The 23,489-nt window shown below is 49.8% G+C and overlaps 1 protein-coding gene across 1 annotated transcript; it reads right to left on the bottom strand.

The window, feature by feature from the left end:
- Window positions 1-2,098: 2,098 nt before the first annotated feature.
- Window positions 2,099-23,277, bottom strand: LOC134734871 (uncharacterized). Its single transcript, XM_063628229.1, has 7 exons — window positions 23,042-23,277; window positions 22,301-22,501; window positions 15,115-15,130; window positions 14,936-15,022; window positions 13,258-13,651; window positions 11,082-11,375; window positions 2,099-2,759 (listed from the first exon to the last, which is right to left on the bottom strand). The coding sequence occupies exons 1-7, from the start codon at window positions 23,275-23,277 to the stop codon at window positions 2,440-2,442; spliced, it is 1,548 nt and encodes a 515-aa protein (XP_063484299.1). The 3' UTR covers window positions 2,099-2,439.
- Between the last annotated feature and the right edge of the window lie 212 nt (window positions 23,278-23,489).

Raw genomic sequence — 23,489 nt, 5'->3', positions numbered from 1 at the left:
CTCCTGGTCTGCAGTTGGTCCTCCCGATCTGCAGCTCTCAGCAAAGAGGAGGCCCTGCAAAGAGTAGCTGGTCATCTAGTTGTCTCTCCATCCTCGCCTCTCCATCCTCTTCTCTACTCTGGCTGAGCCCTGAGCTTTTATGGGCCTCAGAGGGAAGGAAGTGCATGCCAATTGGCCCATGGAGAGCAATGGGAAGCCCAGACAAGGCACCACTAGTCCCCACTCTGGTCAGTGGGACTGGCAACCCAGCTGCCAGCCTTCAGGCCTTCCCTGTCCTGAAAGTGGGGCCTCACCCAGACCTGCCTCTTCCTGCCTAGGAGCCTGTCTACCTCCTGCAGCCACCCATGGCACCTAGGCCACTGGTGCCAAGGAGGCCTCAGGCCAATGCCTAGCTGTCCATCTCAGCCTCCCTCCCCTGCTCCTTGGCACCCAAAGTCTGAGGGGGATGAAGGCAGCAGGGGGTCAGGGCATCAGCACTGCCCCAGCATGCACCCTGTGGAGCTGCTCCAAGATCAGAGCAGTGCCAGGAAGTGGGAGAGGACAGGCTAGAGAGGAGAGCACCATGATGCCCAGGCCCATAGCCACAACCTGGGCTGTTGCAGCTGGCCTGGGGAGCTCCCACCCTGCAGATTCCGGAGGGGCAGGACTCCCACCTGTCCCTGGCTCTGCAGAGTGCAGCAACCCCCTACCCCCACCCCAGTGCCCCTTCTCTGCGTTTCCCCACAGCTGAGGCAGGCTAGGTGCAGGTGGCATAGTGGCCCAGAACAACCCCACACAAATGAACCCCACGCTGGCCAGTCCCGCGAGTCCCTGCTGCTCCTTTGGCCAGGTGTTCCTGGGCTCCCAGGTCACTGCAGGGAGCCAGATCGAGGCTGCAGCCAAGGCTCCCGGCCTGGGAGCTCGTCCTGCCCGGCTTGCGAAAGTGGGGATGGCACAGTCAGCTGCCTTGGGGACATGGGGCACAGGCGACCCGCTGACGTCACCGCTGCTCCCGCAGCCGCTCCTGCTGCGCTGTGCAGCCTGGGGCGGGGCTCAGGCCTTCGCCAGGCCTGGGCTGGCATGCAGAGCAGGGGTGACATCGCCGCAAGTTCCCCCTGCGGCCCCAGCGCTCAGGGTGACCTGGGGCTCCCCTTCGTCCTGCTTGAGACCCTGCCGGGGGTGCTTTCAGGAGCGGACTGCGAGCCCGGGACCTGGCGGCCGGGAGCACCTAGCTCGGCGGTCACCCAGACGCGGGGTGGATCCTGGGGACGCAACCTCAGGTGCCCTGCGCGCTGAATCTCCAGCTCAGGAGGCGCAGGAACCTGGCGCCGTCAGCAGGGTGGGCGAGGCGGCCGCCTCGCTGGCCAGGTCCGGGAAGTGGGCACCCCTCCCGCTTTCAGCCCCGGGCCCCTTTAGTGCGGCCACCACTCCGCGATTCGTGCCGGCCCCGTGCTCAGTGCACAAGTGCGGCACAGCCCTGGGCCCAGCTCCGCCTCGGGGTCCCTCCGTGCCCCACTGTGCAGCTCCCCCCGCCGGCGGGTGGTTTGACCCCGCCCGGCCCAGCCGCAGCAGCTCCCAGGGGCGGGCTCCAGGGCGGCAGGCCCCGGGGACCCTTTGCCTCGGCGTCCGCACCCAAGGACCTACCGCGCCCGCACCCCACCGCAGCGGGGGCCCTGGCAGAGGCCGCTTTGGACCGCCCGCCGCTGCCATCATCCCCTTACCGGTTCCTGACTCCCTCAGTAGTTACGCCTGGGACCGGACCACATCTTCTCAATCCTGTTTTCAGGAGCACTGACGAATTCCCCTAAAATCCCTAAGAGATATTCTCGAAATCCTCAGTACTTCGAGTCCAAAAATAGAAAACATTTTATTATGTTCACAATTGTATATATAATTATATTATTGTATATATACACAATATATCATATCACATATATAATACTCTGTTATTATATGTTATATAACATATATAATACTCTTATTATATATGTTATATAACAGTATATAATACTCTGTTATTATATGTTATATAACAGTATATATATACTGTTATTATACAGTATATTTAACATTATATAATACATAATGTTATATAATGTTAAAATAAAAGACACCCGTGTCTGGGGACAGGCACCTAACCAGCAACCCAGACACCCCATTCCCATTAACAAAGTCTCTTCCCAACCACAAGGGCTCTTGCTGGACACAGACTCCGAGACGGTCAGGGTGAGGGACTGTTTCTCCCACATTCAGGAACATCCCGAGACTCCGTGACCCTGGCTGGAAACATCTCCCTTGTGGGCAGATGCCTGTGACCCTGCCCCGAGGACACGGGCGCCCACCAACCTCGCTTCCGCGCTGACCAGCACCTTCCAAGTACCAAGCCCTCCCTAGATGAACCTTAGTCAGCTGGTCTAGGAAAGCCGGGACTTTAGAACTACACAGAATTGGGCCTGAATCTCATTTTCCACTTATTACCTGAGTGACCAGGGACAGATTGCTGAACTTGCCTGAGCCTGTGAGCTTATCACAGTGGTGCACAAGCACCCACTTCAGGGAGTGTCTGCGTTGAGTAAGTGAGGCCCTGTGCGTGCCCAGTGAGGTCCCCGGCAGATGCTCAGCCAATGCTCCTATTTCATTCTGAACCCGGCATCTCGGAGATGCTTGCTTTACGAAGGTGCTGGCTTTACCACCAGACCAGAGTCCAGGGCGCCCCCTCGTGGCTCTGCATTTTCCAATTTTTCTTTCGAAATAAAACTGTCCTTGGGGAAAGGAGAGTCCTGAGGAGAGATACCCACGAATCCCTCAGCCAACTCACTTCTACGTTTTAAAATATGAGCCACTTAAACCCATTTACAATATAGAAAAATGTAAATATAGTTTTAACACACTTGCCCGCCCCCGGCACAAACACAGTGATTCTTCACTTACCAGAAAGAAATAGCATTAAACATGTGCAAATGGATAAGCAGAGTAAATTATACACTTGAGGACCAAATCGCTCACAAAAACAAGAAAGGCAATTAATTCACACATGCAGTAGAATAAACCATGGGGTAACTGAATGTTTGCCCCAGGGTCGCAGTCTCTGGGGTGGAGTTCAAATGCACAGCATGATGCCAAGTACCTCACCAACCAAAATATCAATCAGAGATAAGACCAGGTTAATAATGAGGCAGAGGCCCCTCCCTCCTGGCTGGGATTTGTTTAGAGAGCGCAGCCCTGTTCTTGCCGGGACCCTCACTTGAGGGGGCCAGCTCCATTGAGGAGTAGATGCATTCTCTTCCACTGGCCATCAGAGTTGGTGGGACCCCGCAAATGATGTTGGCTACTATTGCCAAACTCCTCAAAACCTCCCCACACAGGAGATGGAAGAACCTCTCCCATACAGAGGTGGCTGTCCCCTGGGCTGATCACTTCCATCTACGGAGACCCTGACCTGGAGGGAGAGCTGGCCTCTGCCTATCCCACCCATGTAAACACTCTGCTCTCTGTCCACTTCTTCTTTCCCCGGGAGCTTCTGCCCAGGGAATGTGCAGAGGAAAAGAGGGCAGTCCACTGTCCCCATTCTCTATAGGGTGGGCAGATCCAGGGGGACCTGTTTATCAGAATCTAAGCAATAGAGCAGCATCCTCACCCCAATTGTCTACTGCTAATTGCTCTGCCTATATTTGGGTGTTCCTATATTTGGGCTTAAATTAGTTTCGACCCATCTCCTAAAGCAATCACCACCAAAAGCCAAAATTTACTCTTCTAACATGTATAGGTGTCCAATAGGCCCTGTGGCCTCAGATCTGCTATAGGTGTTTCCTGGGCAGGTGCTCCCTGGCTTATTTCAGGCAAATGACATTTATTAAGCACTTACTATGTGCCAGGGGCTGAGGCTACACACTTGATATGCATCCCATGAATCCTCAAACAAGTCTATTAGGTAGGCATGATCAGTATATCCATTTTACAGATGAGAAAGTGAGGCTTAGAGAAGCAAAGTGACTTATCTAAGCTTCCAGGCAGACAAATAACAGAAAGGATTCAAATCCAAATCAATCTGGCCCCAAAGCACTTGTTCTTGTCCTACACTTGCAATACAATCTGGATTGTTTTTATCAACGGGCCTTTACAATAACATCTGTACTAGGACAACTATTACTGAGCTTGTCCAGTAGCAAACAACAAACCCTCCCTATGTTTTCCTTGCCGAATACTTCAACTTGCTCATATTTTGGGGACCCAGATGGCATTTCCTTTAGCAGACTTATTTTAACTACCTTCATTCCCTTCTAAAGATGTTTGTGATGAATTTCTGACCCATCTGTGACCTTGAAGTCTGTTCATGTCCAGCAAAGCAGGCAAATGATAAGACTTTATGGACTTAGGTGGAATCTGTGTCTGTAGATGGGAAATCACTGTCTGCATTCTTAATGCTTGAAAATAAGGACACCTCTTCCCCAGATCTTGGTTTCTAAAGCAATTCCTCAGTAAACCAAACTAGAGCTCCTGGGAGAAATGGCTGCTTCTAGAACTGAAGCAGGAAATATACAAGATGGGCCTGGAGCATCTTGGAGAGTCCAAGTAAGAAAGTGCTCAAAAAAAAAGGCATACAGTGAGTGATGAGGCTGTGTCAAAAGAACACAGCACCAAATGGCCAAACTAGAACAATCTGAGCTACAAAATAAATATAGTGGCTTTGGATTATAGCCCAAAGTATAAAATATATATCAATGAGTTTATACTGATACAAATAAATGATTGATTCAACAAAGAAATAAATAAATGAAAACAAGGAGAATGATTGATTGAATAAATAAATAAATGGGAAACAAGTAAATAGATAAAAATTCTTCCGTGCAGAAAATTCCAAGTAATGTGTGAAGACATTCCACTCTCGAGGAGGTAAAGTTTAACTCCCCACTCTTTAAGTCTGGGCTGCACACAGTGACTTCTTTTCAAAGAGAACAGTATGGAAGAGGGGAAAAAGGAGTCACTTTACAGTGGATGAAACTCGACAAGCTTTACCTTTGTCAAGATAGTCGAGGTCAGCCTCAATAGTGATGTCATGATGACAGCATGCGCCCTCAAACGATGGGATGAAAATGGCACTTTACCTCTGTCATCCTCCTCCCCAAAACCCAAATTCCAAGTCTCATTATGAGAGAAACATCAGGCAAATCCCAATTGAGGAACATTCTTTAAAACACCTGACCAGTACCCCTCACGAATGTCAGTGAAAACAAGGAAAGTCTGAGCAGCTGTCACAGCCCAGAGGAGCCTAAAGAGGTGTGTAGGATGGGATCTGGGAACAGAAAAGGACATCGTGTAAAAATTAAGGACGTCTGAAGAAAGCATGGACTTGAGTTCATAAGAATGTATCCATATCAGTTCATTAATTGTAACAGATGTTAATAGCATAAGATGTTGATAAAAGGTGAAACTAGGTGTGGAGTCTGTGGGATTCTGTACTATCTGCCCAATGTTTCTGTAAATGAAAAACTTTTATAAAATGTAAAGTTTATTTCATTTAAACTGCTGCCACTCCTGAGCCCATGTTCTTTCTTGTTACCACAGCTCCTGTCAGATACTCAGGCATGTCCAGACATCATTTCTACAGAGGCCGGCCAGGTCTGTGTGTGAGGCTTCTCCCCTCTCTTACCCAGGAATGTTAGGTCCCAAACAGAAACCCTGTTCCCACTGCTGACTCTATGAAAGCAGAACTGAAAACTGATTGGGCTCTGTTCAGAGTCCCGGTTCATGGGGGCTGACTCCACATCCATTCCTGAGACACTCACTGAGCACTGCCTGTGTGCCAAGCACAGCACTAGGTACTGGGGACTCGGATGAGTGCAGCGTGCATGCTCCTGCCCATGCCATGTGCGGTCGAGTGGAGGAGAGGCATTAAACAAGGAAATGCCAAAATTTCTATCTATCATGAGAAATAGAGAGAGGGGAAAGTGCAGATACTGGCAGAGGAGGAGGCATAAGGATCAGGGACGCCCTCTCTGAGGAAGGAGAATGACGCTGAAGCCACAGAATTTGCTGGCCACTGGGAGGTCCCCATGAGCTCCCCCAGCTGACTCCAGCGGGCTGCTCTCAGACGTCACCCTGCTGGACCCTCAGCAAGCTCGGGCACAATGCATCACTCCATTCCTCAAGAAAAACTCTCTTTACTTGTCTCCCAGGATGCCAGACTCACCTGACTTTCCTCCTGTGTCACTGATTGCTCCTTCTCAGTCTTGTCTTCCCACCCTCTAACCATTCCAGCACCCGGGCCCTGCTCTCAGGACTCCCCTGCCTACGCTCGCCTTCCCGCAAGCCCACACTCGTATGCCCAAATGCCTGCACAGTCCCCGTGGAGGCCTCGGTGCATCTCAAAGTCTCGCTCCAACCTGCTCCTTCCCCAGCACTCCCCATCTCGGTAAACAGCACCTCATCCCCCCAGTGCTCAGGCCACAATCCTTGGGGTCGCTCTGGACTCCTCGTCCTCTCATACTCCACATCCAACCCGACAGCAAATCCTGTCAACTCTCCAGAATGTGTCATGAATTAGTCCACCTCTCACCACTTCCACTCTAGGCCAAGCCACCAGTGTCTCATCCTGGATTCCCGCTGGGCCTCCTCAGCTGCCTCCCTGGCTCCAGCCTGGATGCCATGCAGTGGGTTCAACACACGCCAAAAGTGTGGGCCTTTAAATCAATGTCACACTATCCTCCTCTGCTGCTCACAATCCTCTGTCAACACTCCCGTCCCACTGAGAATTAAAATCCATGTCCTTGGCCGGGCATGGCGGCTCATGCCTGTAATCCCAGCACTTTGGGAGGTGGAGGCGGGTGGATCACGAGGTCGGGAGTTCAAGACCAGCCTGGCCAACATGGTGAAACCCCGTCTCAACTAAAAATACAAAAATTAGCCAGGCACAGTGGCGTGTGCCTGTAGTCCCAGGTACTAGGGAGGCTGAGGCAGGAGAATGGCTTGAACCCAGGAGGCAGAGGTTGCAGTGAGCTGAGACTGCGCCACTGAACTCCAGCCTGGGTCACAGGGAGAGGCTCCATCTCAAAAAAAAAAAAAAAATCCATGTCCTTACCTTGTTCCAGGACCAACAAGATATGATCCCAGGCCTCTCTCCCACCTCAGCTCTCCCGCTTCCCAGACCCCACCACAGTCAGGCCCAGGCCGTTCTCCCACCTCAGCTATCTCAGTTCCCTGATCCTAATACAGGAAGGCCCAGGCCACTCTCCCACCTCAGTTCAAGGTCTGCTTCATCACTGACTCCAGCCATGGGGACCTTGTGACTGCTTCTGCAGCACTTCAGCCCAGCTTAGCTGAAGGCGTCTGCACATGCCCTTTCCTCTGCCTGGAAGGCTCTTCCTGCTCACTGAAATGGTTCTCACACTCGACTCAGGCCTAAAATGCTCCCTCTCCAAAGAGGCTTTCCCTGAGCATCCATGGAAAAGAGCTGCCCTCCTGCCTCCCTCTGCTGCTTCATCTCCACCCACTGGCCACCACCTGACCTTCTTTCTCTACTTGGGCATTTGTTCATTTACAGTGTCCTCCTGAAATGCAAGCTCTGTGAGAGCTGGGTATTTGTCTTGTTCACTTCTGTATCCCTAGCAGCAAGAACAATAGTAAGCTCCCAATAGCAGGCTTCAGTTTGGGGATTGTCTAGCAGTTGAAAGCATGGATGCTGGAGCTGGACTACCTGGCTTCTAATAGCAACTGTGCCACCTCCTAGATTCAGAACGCTGCACAAATTACCAAGAGATGTTTCAATTTCCTCATCTGTAAAATGGAGATAATTATAATATATGATAGAGATGGTGGCATGTTAAATTAGTAATTGGATGTAAGGCACCTTAGAATGGTGTCTGGCCTACAATAAAAATGCTAAATAATTTTAGCTGTTTGTAGAATTGTAGACTATAAATACTATTGATTTAAACCAAAAATGTCACATATCTATATTAGTTGGATGGAGGATAAAGGAGGGAAGACATGTGAGAGAGGAAAATCCTCATTTATCGTAATGAAAAGTCAATAGTTAGTGCCTAAAATTGAACTGAAGATAGTAACATCAGCACATTATTGAGAAACTTGGAGGTAAAGGCCATAGTTGAAAGTGACGGTCATTGGAGAGCCAGTCTAGATGTAGAGAAGGCAGGGCAAGGGATTGCTGTTTTGCACCATTTTTCCTTTTTAAAAATGTACAACTACTGCACAATACAAATAAAATAAGGAAAGAAAAGCTGCTTCATATGTACAATTTAAAAAACTATATACCTTTTGTGGCAAGTATGTGGTCTTATTGCACTCTAATTCCAAAGTGGAGGTAGGGGGAAAGGTTTTCCAGAAAGGGCTATCCTGGGGGAAAGGTACAGGGTGGGTGTAGGCTCCTGGGCATGGTCTGAGGGAGGAAACTTCCCCTGAGCCCTGAGCTGCAGCCTGAGGACTTGCCTGCTGCTGAAGATTAAATGTGGAAGGTAAGGATAAAGCAGTCAAGGCCCCAAGAAGGAACCAGGGCACCTGGGGCTCTGGATATTGGTGGGAATAAAAACAACGACAACAGCAACAGCTTGATGGAGAACGGGAACACAACTGCCCAAACTTCACAAATGTACTTGGGGCTCCGCCATGCCTAAAGCTGAGTGTCAGACATCAACCAATGCTCTCTGACAAATCAGGCACTGATTTAACTGATTTGCTGTTCCTCCCGAAACTTTGTTGCTTTCCTATAGGAAATCCCACCCTTGCCCTCATCCTGAGAGATGGCCTTTGCTGGAGCTGCTTTCCCTCCCAGGTGTGTGTAAAGAACGAATCGCTTTGTTTTACATGAGTTTGTTCTCATTTGTTCATGGCAACTGGAAAGGTATATGGTGTCTGCATGGGGTGGAATGGAGTTTGGTCTTTACCCCATGTCACAGTCAGCAGAGAAGATGAGGTGCATCCACAGAGATGGGGATTAATTAGCTAAATGGAATTAAGCTACAAAATCATCTTAATTGTTTCCTTTGACTTCACAGTGACTGAGCATTGTAAAAGATTCAAATAACATAAAATATTACATTATATAAACTAAAAAGAAGCAAACCTTGAGGAATTCCTCACCTCTGAGTGAGCCACTGTTGGTAATCTGTCATGTAGTATAGATTTTATTCTGTGCTTATCTGTCTACCTATCTATACACTTTTACAAAAATTAAATCATACCATGCATTGCTGTTCAGTTTTTTCCAGTAACAAATATCTTGGACATGTTAACTCGATGCTATATCTAGGGTTACTCATACAGCTAAACAATGACATTCTTTCAGGAGAAAGAGAACCCAGATTCTAGTGGGGAAGCGGAGATATCTGGGCCTCGATGGAGAAATGCCAGCTGCCTATTCCTGTCTCCTCCCCCTCTTCCTCCTCCTTCTCTCCTCCTCCTCTTCTTCCTCCTCATCTTTCTTCTTCTTCTTCCCACGTTTCTTCCAGAGGTACAGCCCAGCTCCCAGGATCAACAGCACAAATGCAATGACTCCAAGAATATCTCACAGAAGGAGAGCCATGTCCAGTCTACATGAACCTGTTCCCCCAGACAGAGATTGAAAAAGGCTAAGGCAGGAAATAACTTGACATACCCGTTGCCAAGAGGAGACAGAGGGAGAAAGCAGGTGGAGCAGTGGCAAGGAGACTAGTGCAGAAGCTGCAGAGGGAGGAGCATGGCAAGTCCATTCATTGAACTGGTTAGGAGCTGTTGCTTGGTGCCAGGAATGCTGAGATGCACAAGACGATGTCCACAGCAGCCCAGCACACAGGAAGGAAGACAGAAAATATGAACTGCCAGACAGAGGCATCGCAGCTGCAATAGAGGTTTACACCTTGTACAAGGTCATCAGGGAGGGCCTCCCAGAGGAGGTGCTGGCTAAACTGAGGCTTGAGGCGGGAGTAAGAGTTTCTCAGATATTCAGGGTGGGGCATTCCAGGAAGAAGGAGCACCACATTTAGGAAATTGCTGTGTCAAAACACCAGCCCTGGGAGTTGCCGGCACCACACTGCAGCAGGAGAGGAACAAGGCAGGGAGGAGCCATGGCAAGGAGAGTCAGAGCGGGCAGGAGTCTGTGCCCAGAGGGCCTTGTTGTCACGCTAAGTGCTGAACACTCCAGGATGGAGGACAGGGGAGGAGGTAACGGGTGGTTTAAAGGGATGCTGACACATCAGAGCTCTCCAGCAGCTCCTGGAGGAAAGGTTAAGAGAAGATGTGACTGCACCAGGGTACCAAGTAATTCATTCATCCAGTGAACACCGATTGTGAGCAAACTTTGCCAGAAGCTGTACTTGGCACAGGGATTCAAAGGAAAACATGATGGTGGCCTCTGCCTGAGGGCATTGCAGTCTACAGAGCAAAGACATAACCCCACCACTACTATTCAGGGTGGGGTGCCATGGACGCTCCCTAAAAGATTGCTGCCTAAGTGCAGGACTGGATACATAACTGAAAAGGCCCTATGCAGAATGAAAATAGGAAGCCCTTGTTCAAACTTATTAACAGAACTTTAAACCAAACATGGGTCCTTTACATGGTCTTCATCCCATGAAGCAGAAGTGAAGGACACAGGACTTGGGATGGCTGATACAGAAAAGCCAGCATGTGCAGAAGCCCAGAAGCTTGCAACAGCAGGATACATTCAGAGAACTACAGCAAGCAGTTTGGTGTGAAGTGAGCAGATGAGGCTAGCAACACGGACAGAGGTGCATCTAAGCTCTGAATCATACAGAGAGTGGCTGGGATCAGGTTCCCACAGATGACACAGACCATGGCACAAGCCGTCCTGCTTTTCCCAAAGCCCACTCTGGATGCCCAGTGGAGGATGGATGGGGTGGGAGAGCTCCTGGAAGGCTGCTGCCTTTACCAACAAGGACATGGTGGGGTTGTGGGGAGGAGGGCATCGGTGGGAGAGATGGTTACGGGCAGAAGCAAGGTGGATGTGACTCCCACACTGCCGTGTGTGGTGAGCAGGTGGAAGGTGGTGCTAATGCACATGGTGGGGAATAGAGCCCAGAACCATTAAACCCCAGTGCTGCCTGAGCTCGGAAGCCCCTCCTATCCTGCAGGCTACACTCACCACTCACCTTGACACAGGCTTCCCCAAGGTAAAATCACATCTTTCTGATCCACCTGGTTGCTGACCACACAGGTGAGATTGCTGTTCCGCTGGCTCAGGGGCAGGTTCACAGCCAGGGTCCAGGGGTTGGGGGCTGGTCCTGGTGTTTCTCTGTGCTCCAGCTCTCCGAGGAGGCCCTTGCTCTCCCAAGTCACATTCAGGTCCTCTGTGGCTCCTGGAGCCCTACACTCCACGGTGATGTTACACGAGCCTGGTATGATAGACAGTGACTCGGTCAGGATCTCAGGATGAGGCACAGGCTCTGGGGAAGAAGGAGACAGAAGAAAGAAACCTCACATTTGTGGAGAACACTGCACACCACACTTTCTTGTCATTTTCTCATTAAAGCCATGGCATGCTCCCTATAGGAAAAGCGGGTGTGGGTGTATTCTACAGATAAAACACAATTTGCTCAAGGCCAAATACTGAGCAAATGACAGGAGAAGCCACTGAGTTCAGCTCCATGTTGGTTTCCTAGATTGAATAGGTCTTAAACTGTCCCAAAGAAAATAAAAGCTGGACTCCACCCTCTCAGGGCCTCTTTTTTTTTTTTTTTTTAATTAGGGTCTTTCCAGGAAAGAAAAAGTCTGGGATATAAGGGCTTATTCTGGCCCAGGTTCCTTCACCTGCATCCCCAGCTGAGGCCAAGCTGGGGACCACACAACCCTTGAGGGACAGGACATCAGGTCAGCTCTGGGAGGCCAGAGAAAGGCCCATGCTCCCAAAAGTGGACATGTCTGTGGGAGATGCAGTGGTCATGACTGGAAAAAATGACTCTGAATGTGGTTAGAAAGTGCCACTGGATCTGGGAGCCGTGGCTCATGCCTGTAATCCCAGCACTTTGGGAGGCCGTGGCAGGCGAATTGCTTGAGCTTAGGAGTTTGAAACCAGCCTGGACAACACGGTAAAACCCCGTCTCTAGAAAAAATACAAAAATGAGCCGGGTGTGGTGGTGCTCGCCTATAATCCCAGCTACTTGTGGGGGCAGACGTGGTATGATCGCTTGAGCCAGAAAGTTGAAACTGCAGTGAGCTGTGTTTATGCCACTGTGTTCCAACCTTCCAGCCTGGGTGACAAAGTAAGGCCCTGTCTCAAGACCAACAACAACAACAACAAAAGAACATGCCACTGAACCTGTGGTGCGGGCAGAAGAAAAGAATCTGATTCACAGGCCAGCCTGAGAAATCACGGGAACCTAAAGCTGCAAAAGCCACTCTCTCCATGGCAGGATATTTCCCCAAGCAGAGAGGAACTTTAGGGAAAGAAAGAGTTGGCTAAATTAGTTTCCTAAAAAGTGTTGTGGTGTAAACTTTCTCCTACACAGATGGAGGCTTTGAGAGCTAGATTTGTGGCAGCTCGTGTGACTGAGTCCGACCTCAGGCTGGGGCTGAGTGAGAGGAGAGGGGACTGGGAGGACTCCATTCACAGGGATTCCCAACTGTGGTAGGCAGAACAGTGGCCTCCAAAATGTCCAGGACCCATCCTGGTAACCTGGAAATAGGTTAGGCTACGAGGCAAGGGGAATTAAGGTCCCAGATGGAATTAAGGTTGCTAATCAGCTGACCTTAAAATAGGGAGATGATTCTGAATTCCCAAACACTAACATCAGTGTTCTATTAGGAGATACAGGAAGATGGCCATGAGCCATGGGACGCCAGCAGTCACTGGCAGGTGAAAAACGCAAGAAAATGGCTTCTCCCCGGAGCCCTGAGAAAGAACACAGCCCTGCCACCACCTTCATTTTAGCTCATGGATACTTGTGTCACATCTCTAGCCTACAGCACAGTGAGATAATAAATTTGTGTTGCTTTCAGCCAACAATTTTTGGTAGTTTGTTACATCAGCGATAAAAAACTACTATACAAATTAATGTTAATCATATATAGGATGATTAATATTATTGGAAAAATTGCCATTTTGCTGAATTTCCATTTCCTCTCCCAAAACACTGAAGAGATTTTCTTCCTGGTGTGAATCTCAGCTCTGCTCTGTATCTCTGGGGATCTCATGTGCCTTATTTTAGTGGAGAAAATGGAGTCTGAAGGCTGGTGTCTGAATGGAACCCTGCATGGGGCCTATGTGACACTCTAGGGACAAAAAAAGCAGGTAAGCCAGAGGATGGGGGAGGGAGGGATGTCACTCACCATAGACAGTGAGGTAGAAAACCTGGCCAGATAATTGTCCCCCAGTTAAGCAGATCATGGCCATGTACTGCCCACTGTCTTCAGGGGCCAGGTTCTCAATCCTCAGAGACAACACACTGGGCACATGGACCCTCTGCTTGAACTTGGCCTCAAGGCCGACCCAGGTTGGAGAGGCGGCCCCTCTGTGGACTCTCAGCACCTGTGTATGATTTGACAGCTTGCCCAAAGTCCATACAACTTCCTCCAGCTTGGTGCCTAGATCTACTCTGAGCCTCTCAATCACATTCAACAAGACGGAACCTCCTCGGATCCCCTTCAGATGAATGTGGGCTCCAGAATCCTTCACTGCAGGGCCCATGTGCTCCAGAAGTGTTGGCTGCTGTGCTGCAGACACCTAGGGCATGGAAACAGGAAACACGAGTATTTCCTCAGCAAGAACAAATGAGAGAACCACAGAACTTTTTATTTTAATAAAATTTATCCAATATACTCCCTTGATTTTAGGAATAAAGCTAGTACAACAAATCTGAAGCAATTCTGAGATCAAGTCCTGGTTCTTGTGGAGTGCAATGTTTAAGTATTTTGTACAATTTTGGTATAAAAATGGACACTAAACATAAGTGTTCTGGCCAGACATGGTGGCTCAGGCCTGTAATCCCAGCACTTTAAGAGGCTGAGGCAGGTGGATCGCCTGAGGTCAGGAGTTCGAGACCAGGCTGGCCAACATGGTGAAACACTGTCTCTACTAAAAATACAAAAATTAGCCAGGCATGGTGGTGTGTGCCTGTGATCCCAGCTATTCAGGAGGCTGAGGCAGGAGAATCGCTTGAACCCAGGAGGCAGAGGTTGCAGTGAGCCAAGATCTTGCCACTGCACTCCAGCCTGGACAACAAGCAAGATTCCATCTCAAAAATAATAATAATAATGATAACGGTGTTCTATTTAATCTGAAGCTCACTCAAAGAAACAGCCATTTTTTCCACCAGGAGAAATGTAGCCATTCATTAGACTTGCTGGGAGATAACACTCCAGTCTCCTGTATGGCACTTTCCTAAGAGATTTTCAGGAATAATTCTGGCCAAAACAGTGTTTGTCTTACTTCTTGCAGCATTGCCTGGAACCAGTGAAAAAGAAATTAGTGTTTTCTGCTGAGCAGACAGAAACTGAAAAGGTCTGGCTGAGGATTGTATTAGTGGCTTCTAAATGCCACAGCTGCAGCAGGCCTTCCTGAGTGAAGGCTGACCCCCAAGACCCCTCTCAGGAGCAGAGGCAGAGAAAGCAGAGGGTCAAGTGGAGGGGGCTGAGAGAGGAGGAGTCCCTTCCTCCCTTGAGGGCTGAGAAAGTGGCCACAGGGACACCCAGGGTCTTCTCTCTGAAGAAGCCTGAAACAGGCTCACTGGCTGTGAGTGCCCATCAGGCCACAGGATAGGACAGGATAGGGAGACAGAGCAGAGACCTTGATAGAGCCACAGGACTCGCCAAATCCCAGAACCTCACTGCTGAGAGGGCACTCAGGGATGATCTGTCCAAACTCCTGCTTTTATTACAGAGTAGGGGCTCTCTAGGGGGTAGACCTGTCCTGAGTCACACAGGGCAGAGCCACACCTGGAGCCCACTTTCCTCCCCCAGCCCAGGGCCTCCCCTGCAGGATGCTGCCCATGAGCTCTTCCACCCTCACCTGCCCTCCCCGGAGCTCAGCTGCACTGTCGTCTGAGCCCACGAGGACCTGAGCAGCTGCCGGGGTCTCCACCCCAACTGCCCTCTCCTGAAAAGGGGAAGCAGCTACTTTCAGTGGCTGAGCAGAGCAGGGACTTCTGGCTAGCAGAGGGTTAAACAGGCAGCCTGGACAGACCCCACTTCCTGGACGAGGGAACTGGAACCAGAAAGAGAGGAGGCTCAGCCCTCAGGCTGCCAGGGAGGATCTGCCCCACAAGGTGGATGATGAGCATAGCCGGGAGGAAGATGAAGACTCAGAGAGGGAAGGAAGGCAGCAGGAGCTCTCTGATCTACAGAGTTGCTAAACCTGAAGAAGAAAAAACAAGCCAGGGAGCAGGTGGAAATTTACAAGGTGGAGTTAAACATTCATCTAAACTGTATAAAATTTTAAATCCTATCATCAGCATAAAAGATTGCCCATTTTTATCCCGGCATGGTAGTGCACACCTGTAGTCCTAGCTACTTGTGGGGCTGAGGCTGGAGGATCACTTGAGCCCAGGAGGTCGAGGCTGCAGTGAGCCAAGATCACACCACTGCACTCCAGCCTGGGAGACAAAGTGAGACCCTGTTTCAAAAAAGAAAAAAAATATATATATATATATATGTATGTATATATATAGTCCATTTGTCTGACATAGCTCCCATCAGCACACTCACAAACCAACAATTCATGTTTGATGCCCAAACTGCACTTCTTGGTGCCATCTCCACTGTCTCATGTCTCTGTCTGGAGCCCCTAATGCAGAGATACTTTCTCCTCCAGCTCCCTGCTGGCAGACACGGCGTGGGCATTCAGTAAATCTTGTAATTGTTATGGTCAGGGGCTCCCCAGAAGTCGAGGACCACTCTCACCTGCAGCTGCCTCTGTCTCTGGGAAATTATATGTGAGCTGAGCCACCCTCAGTCTCCCTCCTCCCCTTCCACACTCCCCCATCCAAACACATGTTCAGGAAGGGTGTAAGAGTTTAAGAATGATGAGGACAAATTCCTCATTTCTACCTACATCATCACTACTTCACCACCATCTCTCTCCCTGGGTCAAGGGTGAACTGGAACAAGGACTATCCAGAAACCAAAGGAAAAATGCATCCAATTATGGAGCTTCAGGATTCCTGGAAGGACGCAGAGCAATTTCACAATGATGTTCCTTCTGCGGACAGCCTCTGACCAAATTCCACTGCAAGAGGGCTTGTCTCATTCAGTACCACACCACTGGGACAACCAATTTCATTCTTTCCCAGTAATTCCCTGAGAGAATCACTTTCTTTGTCTGGACACAGATCTCCTACCCCTAAAATGAGAAATTCTAAGTCCTTTCCTTCTTTCTCTCCCTCCCTTCCTTCCTTCCATTCTTTCTTTATTTTTCTTTGTTTCTTCAGGAATCTTCCAACCCCCATGCCTACATGGAAAACTCTATACAACTGAACATATTTCCAGGTAAATAACACTGTAGAAGTGGAGACGCCTGTATTTTGCTGACAACAGAAGGTTAACTATGTAAAGAGGACGTAAGCCCTATTTCTAAGCCCAATGTTTTTTCAAGACATCCTGTTTTACAAATGCTCTCTAATCTGTTCAATTTCATATAATTCCCTGCAAGTTCAAGTATTGGCTGGAATATTAAAACAAAAAAATTATAACCATAAAACTTTCACGAAAATTCATCTTTACTATGTCTTATTTTGTCATTAATTTTGACCTAATTTCATTGTACATACAAACATATAATCTTCAATAGAGTCACAAATGTGATATACAGCCTAGACTAGGACAGTCTTTCTTTCAGTTTCCTTTTTTTGCTTAATGCCCTGTGTTCTCTGCTTTCTCTCCCTCCATTTTCCCTGCCCAAATTCATGCTCTGTTGTAGCCCATGTTAGCAATCTACTGATTCCTTCCACATTGCCAATATAGTCTTAAAAACATGTGACCGTAAAGATGTAAACCCTTAAATTTTGGAAGATGCTTTTCCTTTTATAAAGTAAGGATTTCATTGTGTTTCATTTCCTGAACTTGCTGCTAGGATTCCATACCTCATACTTCAAAAAAATTTAAAACTCCTTCCAGGAAACTGGACTATTTCTTTTTGTAAGCCTCCATAATACTCCATGGTACAGATACTCCTCAGTTTGGTCAATCATTCATGAATTGATGGGCACCTCCTCTTTTTTCCAGGGTTGTTCCCTACAACAGTGCTGTGATAAACATGGTTTCACCTGCGGCCTCCAGGACCTGAGCAGCATTTCAGGGTGGAGGGAAAGGCAACTCTCAGGGACAATAAAGGGATCCTCCTGTGCTATTCATTTTAGGCAAAGATAAATGCTGGTTAATATTTTAAATGAAAACTATTTGGCCAGGCACAGTGGCTCACACCTGTAATCCCAGGACTTTGGGAGGCTGAGGCAGGCGGATCACGAGGTTGGGAGATCAAGACCATCATGGCCAACATGGTGAAACCCCGTCTCTACTAAAAATACAAAAAAAAAATTAGCTGGGTGTGGTGGCACGCACCTGTAGTCCCAGCTACTCAGGAGGCTAAGGCAGGAGAATCTCTTGAACCCAGGAGGCGGAGGTTGCAGTGAGCCAAGATGGCGCCACTGCACTCTAGCCTGGAGAGAGAGCGAGACTGTATCTCAAAAAAAAAAAAAAAAAAAGAAAAGAAAAGAAAAGAAAACTATTGCAAATTACACAAACAATTTTAAGATAAACTTGAGACCTCCAAGTGTCCTCTCCTTTGTGATGACCTGTGAGCCCCAAGCCCAGGCAAGGGAGTTCATGTTCACTCTCCTTTTTCAGTGGAGAAGCCCAGGACAGAGGAGCTTCTTCCAGTTCAGACACAAGGGTTCCAGTTCTGCCCCTCCTCCACAGGACAGCTGCATAGACTGTCAGAACACCTCTGAGTTCCTGGCTGGGAGTGTATTGTTTCCACCCTCTCTTCCCCAGGAGACAGGTAGTTTGTCTGTCTCCATCCCTCTTTCCAGGCAGTATCAGGCTGCCCTGCTAATGCAGCAGAAGCAGCCCCACCTCCCTGGTAGAGTTTCCCTCAATACTGCCAAGACTGCCCCAGCTCAGGGTTCCCAGCCTCCTCACCACCAAAAGGACTTTTTGTTATTTCCATCCTGGGGCTCCAACCAAATATGCTGCATTTGTAAATCATAACAGAGTGGTTTTCTCTTTTTGTTGCCCAAAGACATTGGAACCTGAACAGCCCATCCAGTGGTCAGACCCGGCTAGCCCAGCCCCACCCAACTGCCCTCCCTCCCAACTGCACTCACTGAGGAGGAGACTGATGAATCCCAGGAGCCCTGAGTCCCAGCACAGGGACTGGTCCCGGAGCAGGGCCCCATGGCAGGCTGCCTGCTACTTGTTCAGCTGCAGAAGAAACATAGGAAGCAACAAAGGCAAGAGGGAAGGACAAGTTTGAGCACAGGAGCCCTTCCCCACTTTAAGGGTGGGGCTAGCAAGTTACTACTGGGGAGACAGCCACCAGTCGAGAGAAAGCCATTCAGCTCTTTCATCCCCTCCCAGTCCCTACAGTACCACACACACACAATAAGTAATTGCAGAAGAAATAAAAGTACAACCTCACTCTGTGATGTTCCTGGCAGTGTGTCAGACTGTCCCGTCCCTGCAGGCACAGCCAGCTTGGTGTTCTCACACATACCCTCCCCTGATGCTTACTGTGGGTTCACAGCTCTGCCCCAGGCGGCCCTGGTGACCAGTGTCAGCCTATGACCAGGCACAGAAGTCACCCTCTTACAGAAAGGCTGGGCTATGCCACTCCTGAGTTCAGTGGCTTTCGTTTGTCCCTGGCTTATTTAGTAAATTAAATTTCTTTTTTTTTATTTTTATTTTTTTGAGACAGGGTCTCACTTTGTCACCCAGACTGGAGTGCAGCAGCGCAACCTTGGCTCATTGCAGCCTCAACCTCCTGGGCCCATCGATCCTCCCCCCTCAGCCCCATCAAGTAACTGAGGCACCACCACTCCCAGCTAATTTCTGTAGAGACGGGGTTTTGCCATGTGGCCCAGGCTGGTCTTGAACTCCTGAGCTCAAGCAATCCACCTTTCTTGGCCTTCCAAAGTGCTGGGATCACAGGCATGAGCCACCGTGTCCAGCCAGATTTCTGTTTTGATTTTCCAAAAACTTCAACTGTCAGTTGCGTAAGTAAGAAGCTATGGGCAAAAGAACAAAGTTCTCGTGGATAGTGTAAACTCCCCACATCCCCATTGCAAATCCTGGCATTCACCTTTTGCTGGTGGCCATATGGTTTCTCAGTTCCCACTAGTGCTAGTCACCTTTCTATACACTCAGGGTAAGGACAGACCCCCACAAAAGCTGACAGTCTACAGAAAGCCATTCAGCCATGGCTGGATTGAACCATGACTTTCCCTGTAAGTTCCTCCCAGCCCTGCTCCTGCAGGACAGAGAGCTGCATACTCCCTCTGCCACAGCCTCAGCTGCCTTAAACTCTCCACCTCCTGCTAAGCCACTTCTCTCCAGACCTAGATACACCATAACATCTGCGAGTTCCCCCTTCCATTACCCTGGGGGAACAGTATCATCTTCCTAACCCCAAGGCACCGCCTCCTTTTCCCCACCTGGTCTTCCCCAATGGCTGCACAGGCAGAACACCCCCAAGGCTGGAGCTGCAGGCCTGACCCCATGACCACCTCAAGGTAGGTTTCTGGGTATTAAATCCATTTAACGGATGTGAAACCCACACCTCAGAGGGGTTATGAACCTGTGAAAGGTCACACAGCTAATCAAGGAACAGGGTCTGGACTCCTGACCACAAGCTCAGGACTCATCGCTGACATCACAGCCACTCTCCCATCCCACTGTGTGTCCCCAAGCACGTCACCTTGAGTGCACTCTGTGCTCTCACCTAGAACTGCTCCACAGATTCCCAGGAGAGAAGATATTCAAGACTGGCTTGATTCTCACTACCCTACCTGGTAATGGGGAAGTTACTGCAAAAGGCAGTCCACGAGTTCTAGAGTTAGAATCTCCTTCTTATGTGGAATCAAAATCTGGGCAGTTCATCTGCGCTCACCCTCAGGATCTCAGGGTGATGGAGACCAAGGCTGGCCGGGCTGCTCCCTCAGAGAACTAATTAGAGGAAGGGTCACTGAGTCACCCAGCCCAGAGGGCATCACAGGCAGGAGGGTGGTCCTGTGTCATGACTCGGGCTGTGGAAGGAGGCAGATATGAAAGTGACAGCAAAGAGGGGAAGCCTGTCTATGGCCAGTGAGATCTGATGCCTCCCTGAGATAGACCCAGAGCTGCAGTGAAGTCAATGACCAAGCACCTTCTTGGATCCACTGGGTGTTTTCTTGGAAACCAGGGCAGAACAGAGCCAAGACAGCAGGTGTGGGTGCAGGTGTGAAGGGTTAGACTGGGAGGGAAAGAAAGTGGGGGACTATGAGACAGTAAAGTTGGACATTTTCAGGAGCATAGGGTGGCTTCATTGTGTCAAGCCCTGGCCAGGGATCAAACCAAGCTCGGGCAGATCTCTGAGGGCAAACTGGCACATTTCCTAAACAGGCTCATCCAACACCCATTATGCCCCTGACCTAGGATGCCTTCCTGTACTGCAAGAGATGAAAAGCTCAAAACTACGTTTTTCAGACACATTTCAGCTGAGGTCCCACAGGTCATTTCACATACACAGAACTTTTACTGAGACTGAGTTACATGGGGGTGGAGGCAAGGTGCAGGCCATGTTTTGGGCAAGGAAGGCTGGCAGCAATGGCATGGTCACAACCAGCAGCTCCTGACCTCACTCTGTTGCCCAGGCTGGAGTGCAATGATGCAACCTCAGTTCACTGTAACCTCTGCCTCCCGGGTTCAAGCAATTCACCTGCCTCAGTCTCCCAAGTAGCTGGGATTACAGGTGCCCACCAGCAGGCCCAGCTAATTTTTGTATTTTTAGTAGAGACAGGGTTTCACCATGTTAGTCAGGCTAGTATCGAACTCCTGACTTCAGGTGACCCATCTGCCTCAGCATCCCAAGGTGCTGGGATAATGGGCATGAGCCATCACGCCCAGCCCTGACCTTGCAGTTTTCTTTTCTGTCCACGGCACAGGTGGCAGCTCTCTCCACAGCCCAATTCTGCATTGTGGCTCTGGACACCATTTCTGGAATCTCTGGCATGAGTTTGTTTCTTTCATTCTAACAAAAAATCATGGAACTAAAATGTATGTTTTCATAACACATTTTCTCCTAAAGAAAAAAGCTAAAGAAGATGCTGTCATCTGCCACTAAAAGATCTAATGAAAAACGGCCAATATGAAATTCTCTATCTGATCTGTGTTGGTATGAAGGCCATAAGGCACTAATATATCTTATGTAACTTATTTACTATAACAAAAAAGAGAAAATGTCAAAAGCCTCACCATTCTTTGTGAGACAATTGGAAACTACCTTTACTTCGTGAAGCTGAGCAGCCAGAGAAAAATATTCTGGGGGTCAGGGCCCCCCAAAGGCAGCAGATGAGAGGTCCTACGCTTAGGTCACTGAACTGGGCCCCTGTGCCCATGGCAATGAGACAGGTGCCTGCCCTGAACTAAGTTCCACGGGGTGAGGCTGGGAGGAGTCTGACCCATGGACACATTGGGGCTCGTCACCTGTGAGGGGCACATGGGTATCATTATGATCACCTTCTCATTTTACAGATGAGGAAACTGAGGTTCCAAAGAGATGAACTGGTAAACCCAAGGTGTGGAAAGTGAGTAACTGGCAGAGCCAGGCCTAGGACCAGGTCCCTGGCCTCCCAAACCAATGGTCTTTCCTAATTCAAGTCCCCTCTCAGCGAAGTGAGTCTCCCACACTAGGATGGCTTCAGACCTTGAAGAGCCACACCAAGGGAGAGGGAGGCCAGGCCTGTCCCAGGCGGCATCTCACCTCCCTCACACCACTCCCAGGAAGAGGAACCAAGGCCTGTGGCTGCATCTCCAGAGCCTCTGGGCCCCAAGGCAGCCCTGGACCAACCACAGCCACTTCCCTCTACACTCTGCCAGTCACAAACAGGCCTGCACTGCCTCACACCCAGCACAGCCCTGCACACATGCTGGCCTGAGAAGCCTCGGTGGTCTCACTGGGGACCCTCACACTCTAAGGTGGAGGTGGCCAGCCCTGCCCTCCTCCCTTGGGGCTTATGGTCTCATTTCACAACGTGTTTTCATCCTAGTCTTCGCCACCTCAATCATGCCAACTACGTTACCTTTTGAACTTGGGAAAGGCCCCACTGATGGAGAGACGGCTCAGGCCTAAGGTAGGGCCAGCTCCCGCCCAACGTCAGTGTGTTGGTGACATTTGCACTCCAACCACAGCAGACAGGTGCCTTTCTGCAGGACTTCCTTTATCTCAAGAGTTCCTTCTCGGTTCTTGGTTTCCAGAATCTCTCTTTCGTCCAGCAGAGGAGGAGGATAGGCCACGTCACCCAATCCAACCTCCAAACCCACTAGGGACTCAGGCCACAGCTGCTCCACCCCCCCCAGGGAAGCCTGTGGTCTCTGCAGATCCCAACTGCAACCCCAGAATGTGCCCACAGACCTTTGAGCACCCTCTCGATGGCGCACAGAGGGGAGGGAGAGCCCAGCGGAAGCTGTTCATTGGGAAAACAACTCTTCATTTAGAGGGGTTAGCCCCATTCCTTATGGACAACAGAAGGATGCCCCGTCAGCCTTCCGCCTGCCCACCTGCACTCAGTACCTGAGTAAGAGCCTTCCCTGCCATCCCCTGTCAAACGTCTGCTGTCCCTTCCACATGCAGCTCACATGGCCCTGGGGAGCCGTCCCCAACCTGCCCCAGGTGAATTAGGTGCTCTGGGCTCTCCCAGCACTCTTAGCTGTTGTCCATGGAGACCCTGAGGGTGTCATGTATGCTCTGGAACAAGACAAGCAGCTTCCACGTAGGCTACAGGTGGCAGCCTGGACTGCTTGTCATGCAGCACATATTTACTGAGCACACCTGAGCCTGGCACTGGAGGAGACTTCCCTTCCTGTCCAGTCACCACCTGCTGCTGTCACTGAGCTCCTAGGTGTTTCAAAGAGAGCACAGCCTCACCCAGCACCTCCCCTTCTGACAGCCATCTCGGCCCACAAGGGGCCCACGTTCTGTGGTAAAATGAAGGAGAGCTCCTCTCCTTTAAATGTTATCAGGCGGCCCTGAGCAGTCAGGTGTGCACTGTTGTTCCATCGCTGACACAGCAGCCCACCCTGGCTGTGTGGTGCCCACCTCCTTAGGAGCCAGCAGGGCTCCAGCTCAGGGCTGGCCCCAAGACACACTCCAGCGTCAGCCATCTTGCTTGCCAGGGGAGGCGCCTCAAATGCAGGTTGAACTTCTCAAATGCAGTTATTTGCCCTCAGCAAAAAAATATGAGAGATGGAAAAATATCCATTTAAATGTACAGCAATTCTACTCAGATCCCAAAGTGAGTATGACATGGGAGCCACAAATCCACGGCGCCCCTGGTCCATCTCTCTGCTCTCACCTGCCTCTCAGATGTGCACCT

This window comes from Symphalangus syndactylus, chromosome 12 (genome assembly GCF_028878055.3).
Source record: "Symphalangus syndactylus isolate Jambi chromosome 12, NHGRI_mSymSyn1-v2.1_pri, whole genome shotgun sequence".
NCBI classification, from domain to species: Eukaryota; Metazoa; Chordata; class Mammalia; order Primates; family Hylobatidae; genus Symphalangus; species Symphalangus syndactylus.
This window is presented reverse-complemented; position numbering and strand designations above follow the sequence as displayed.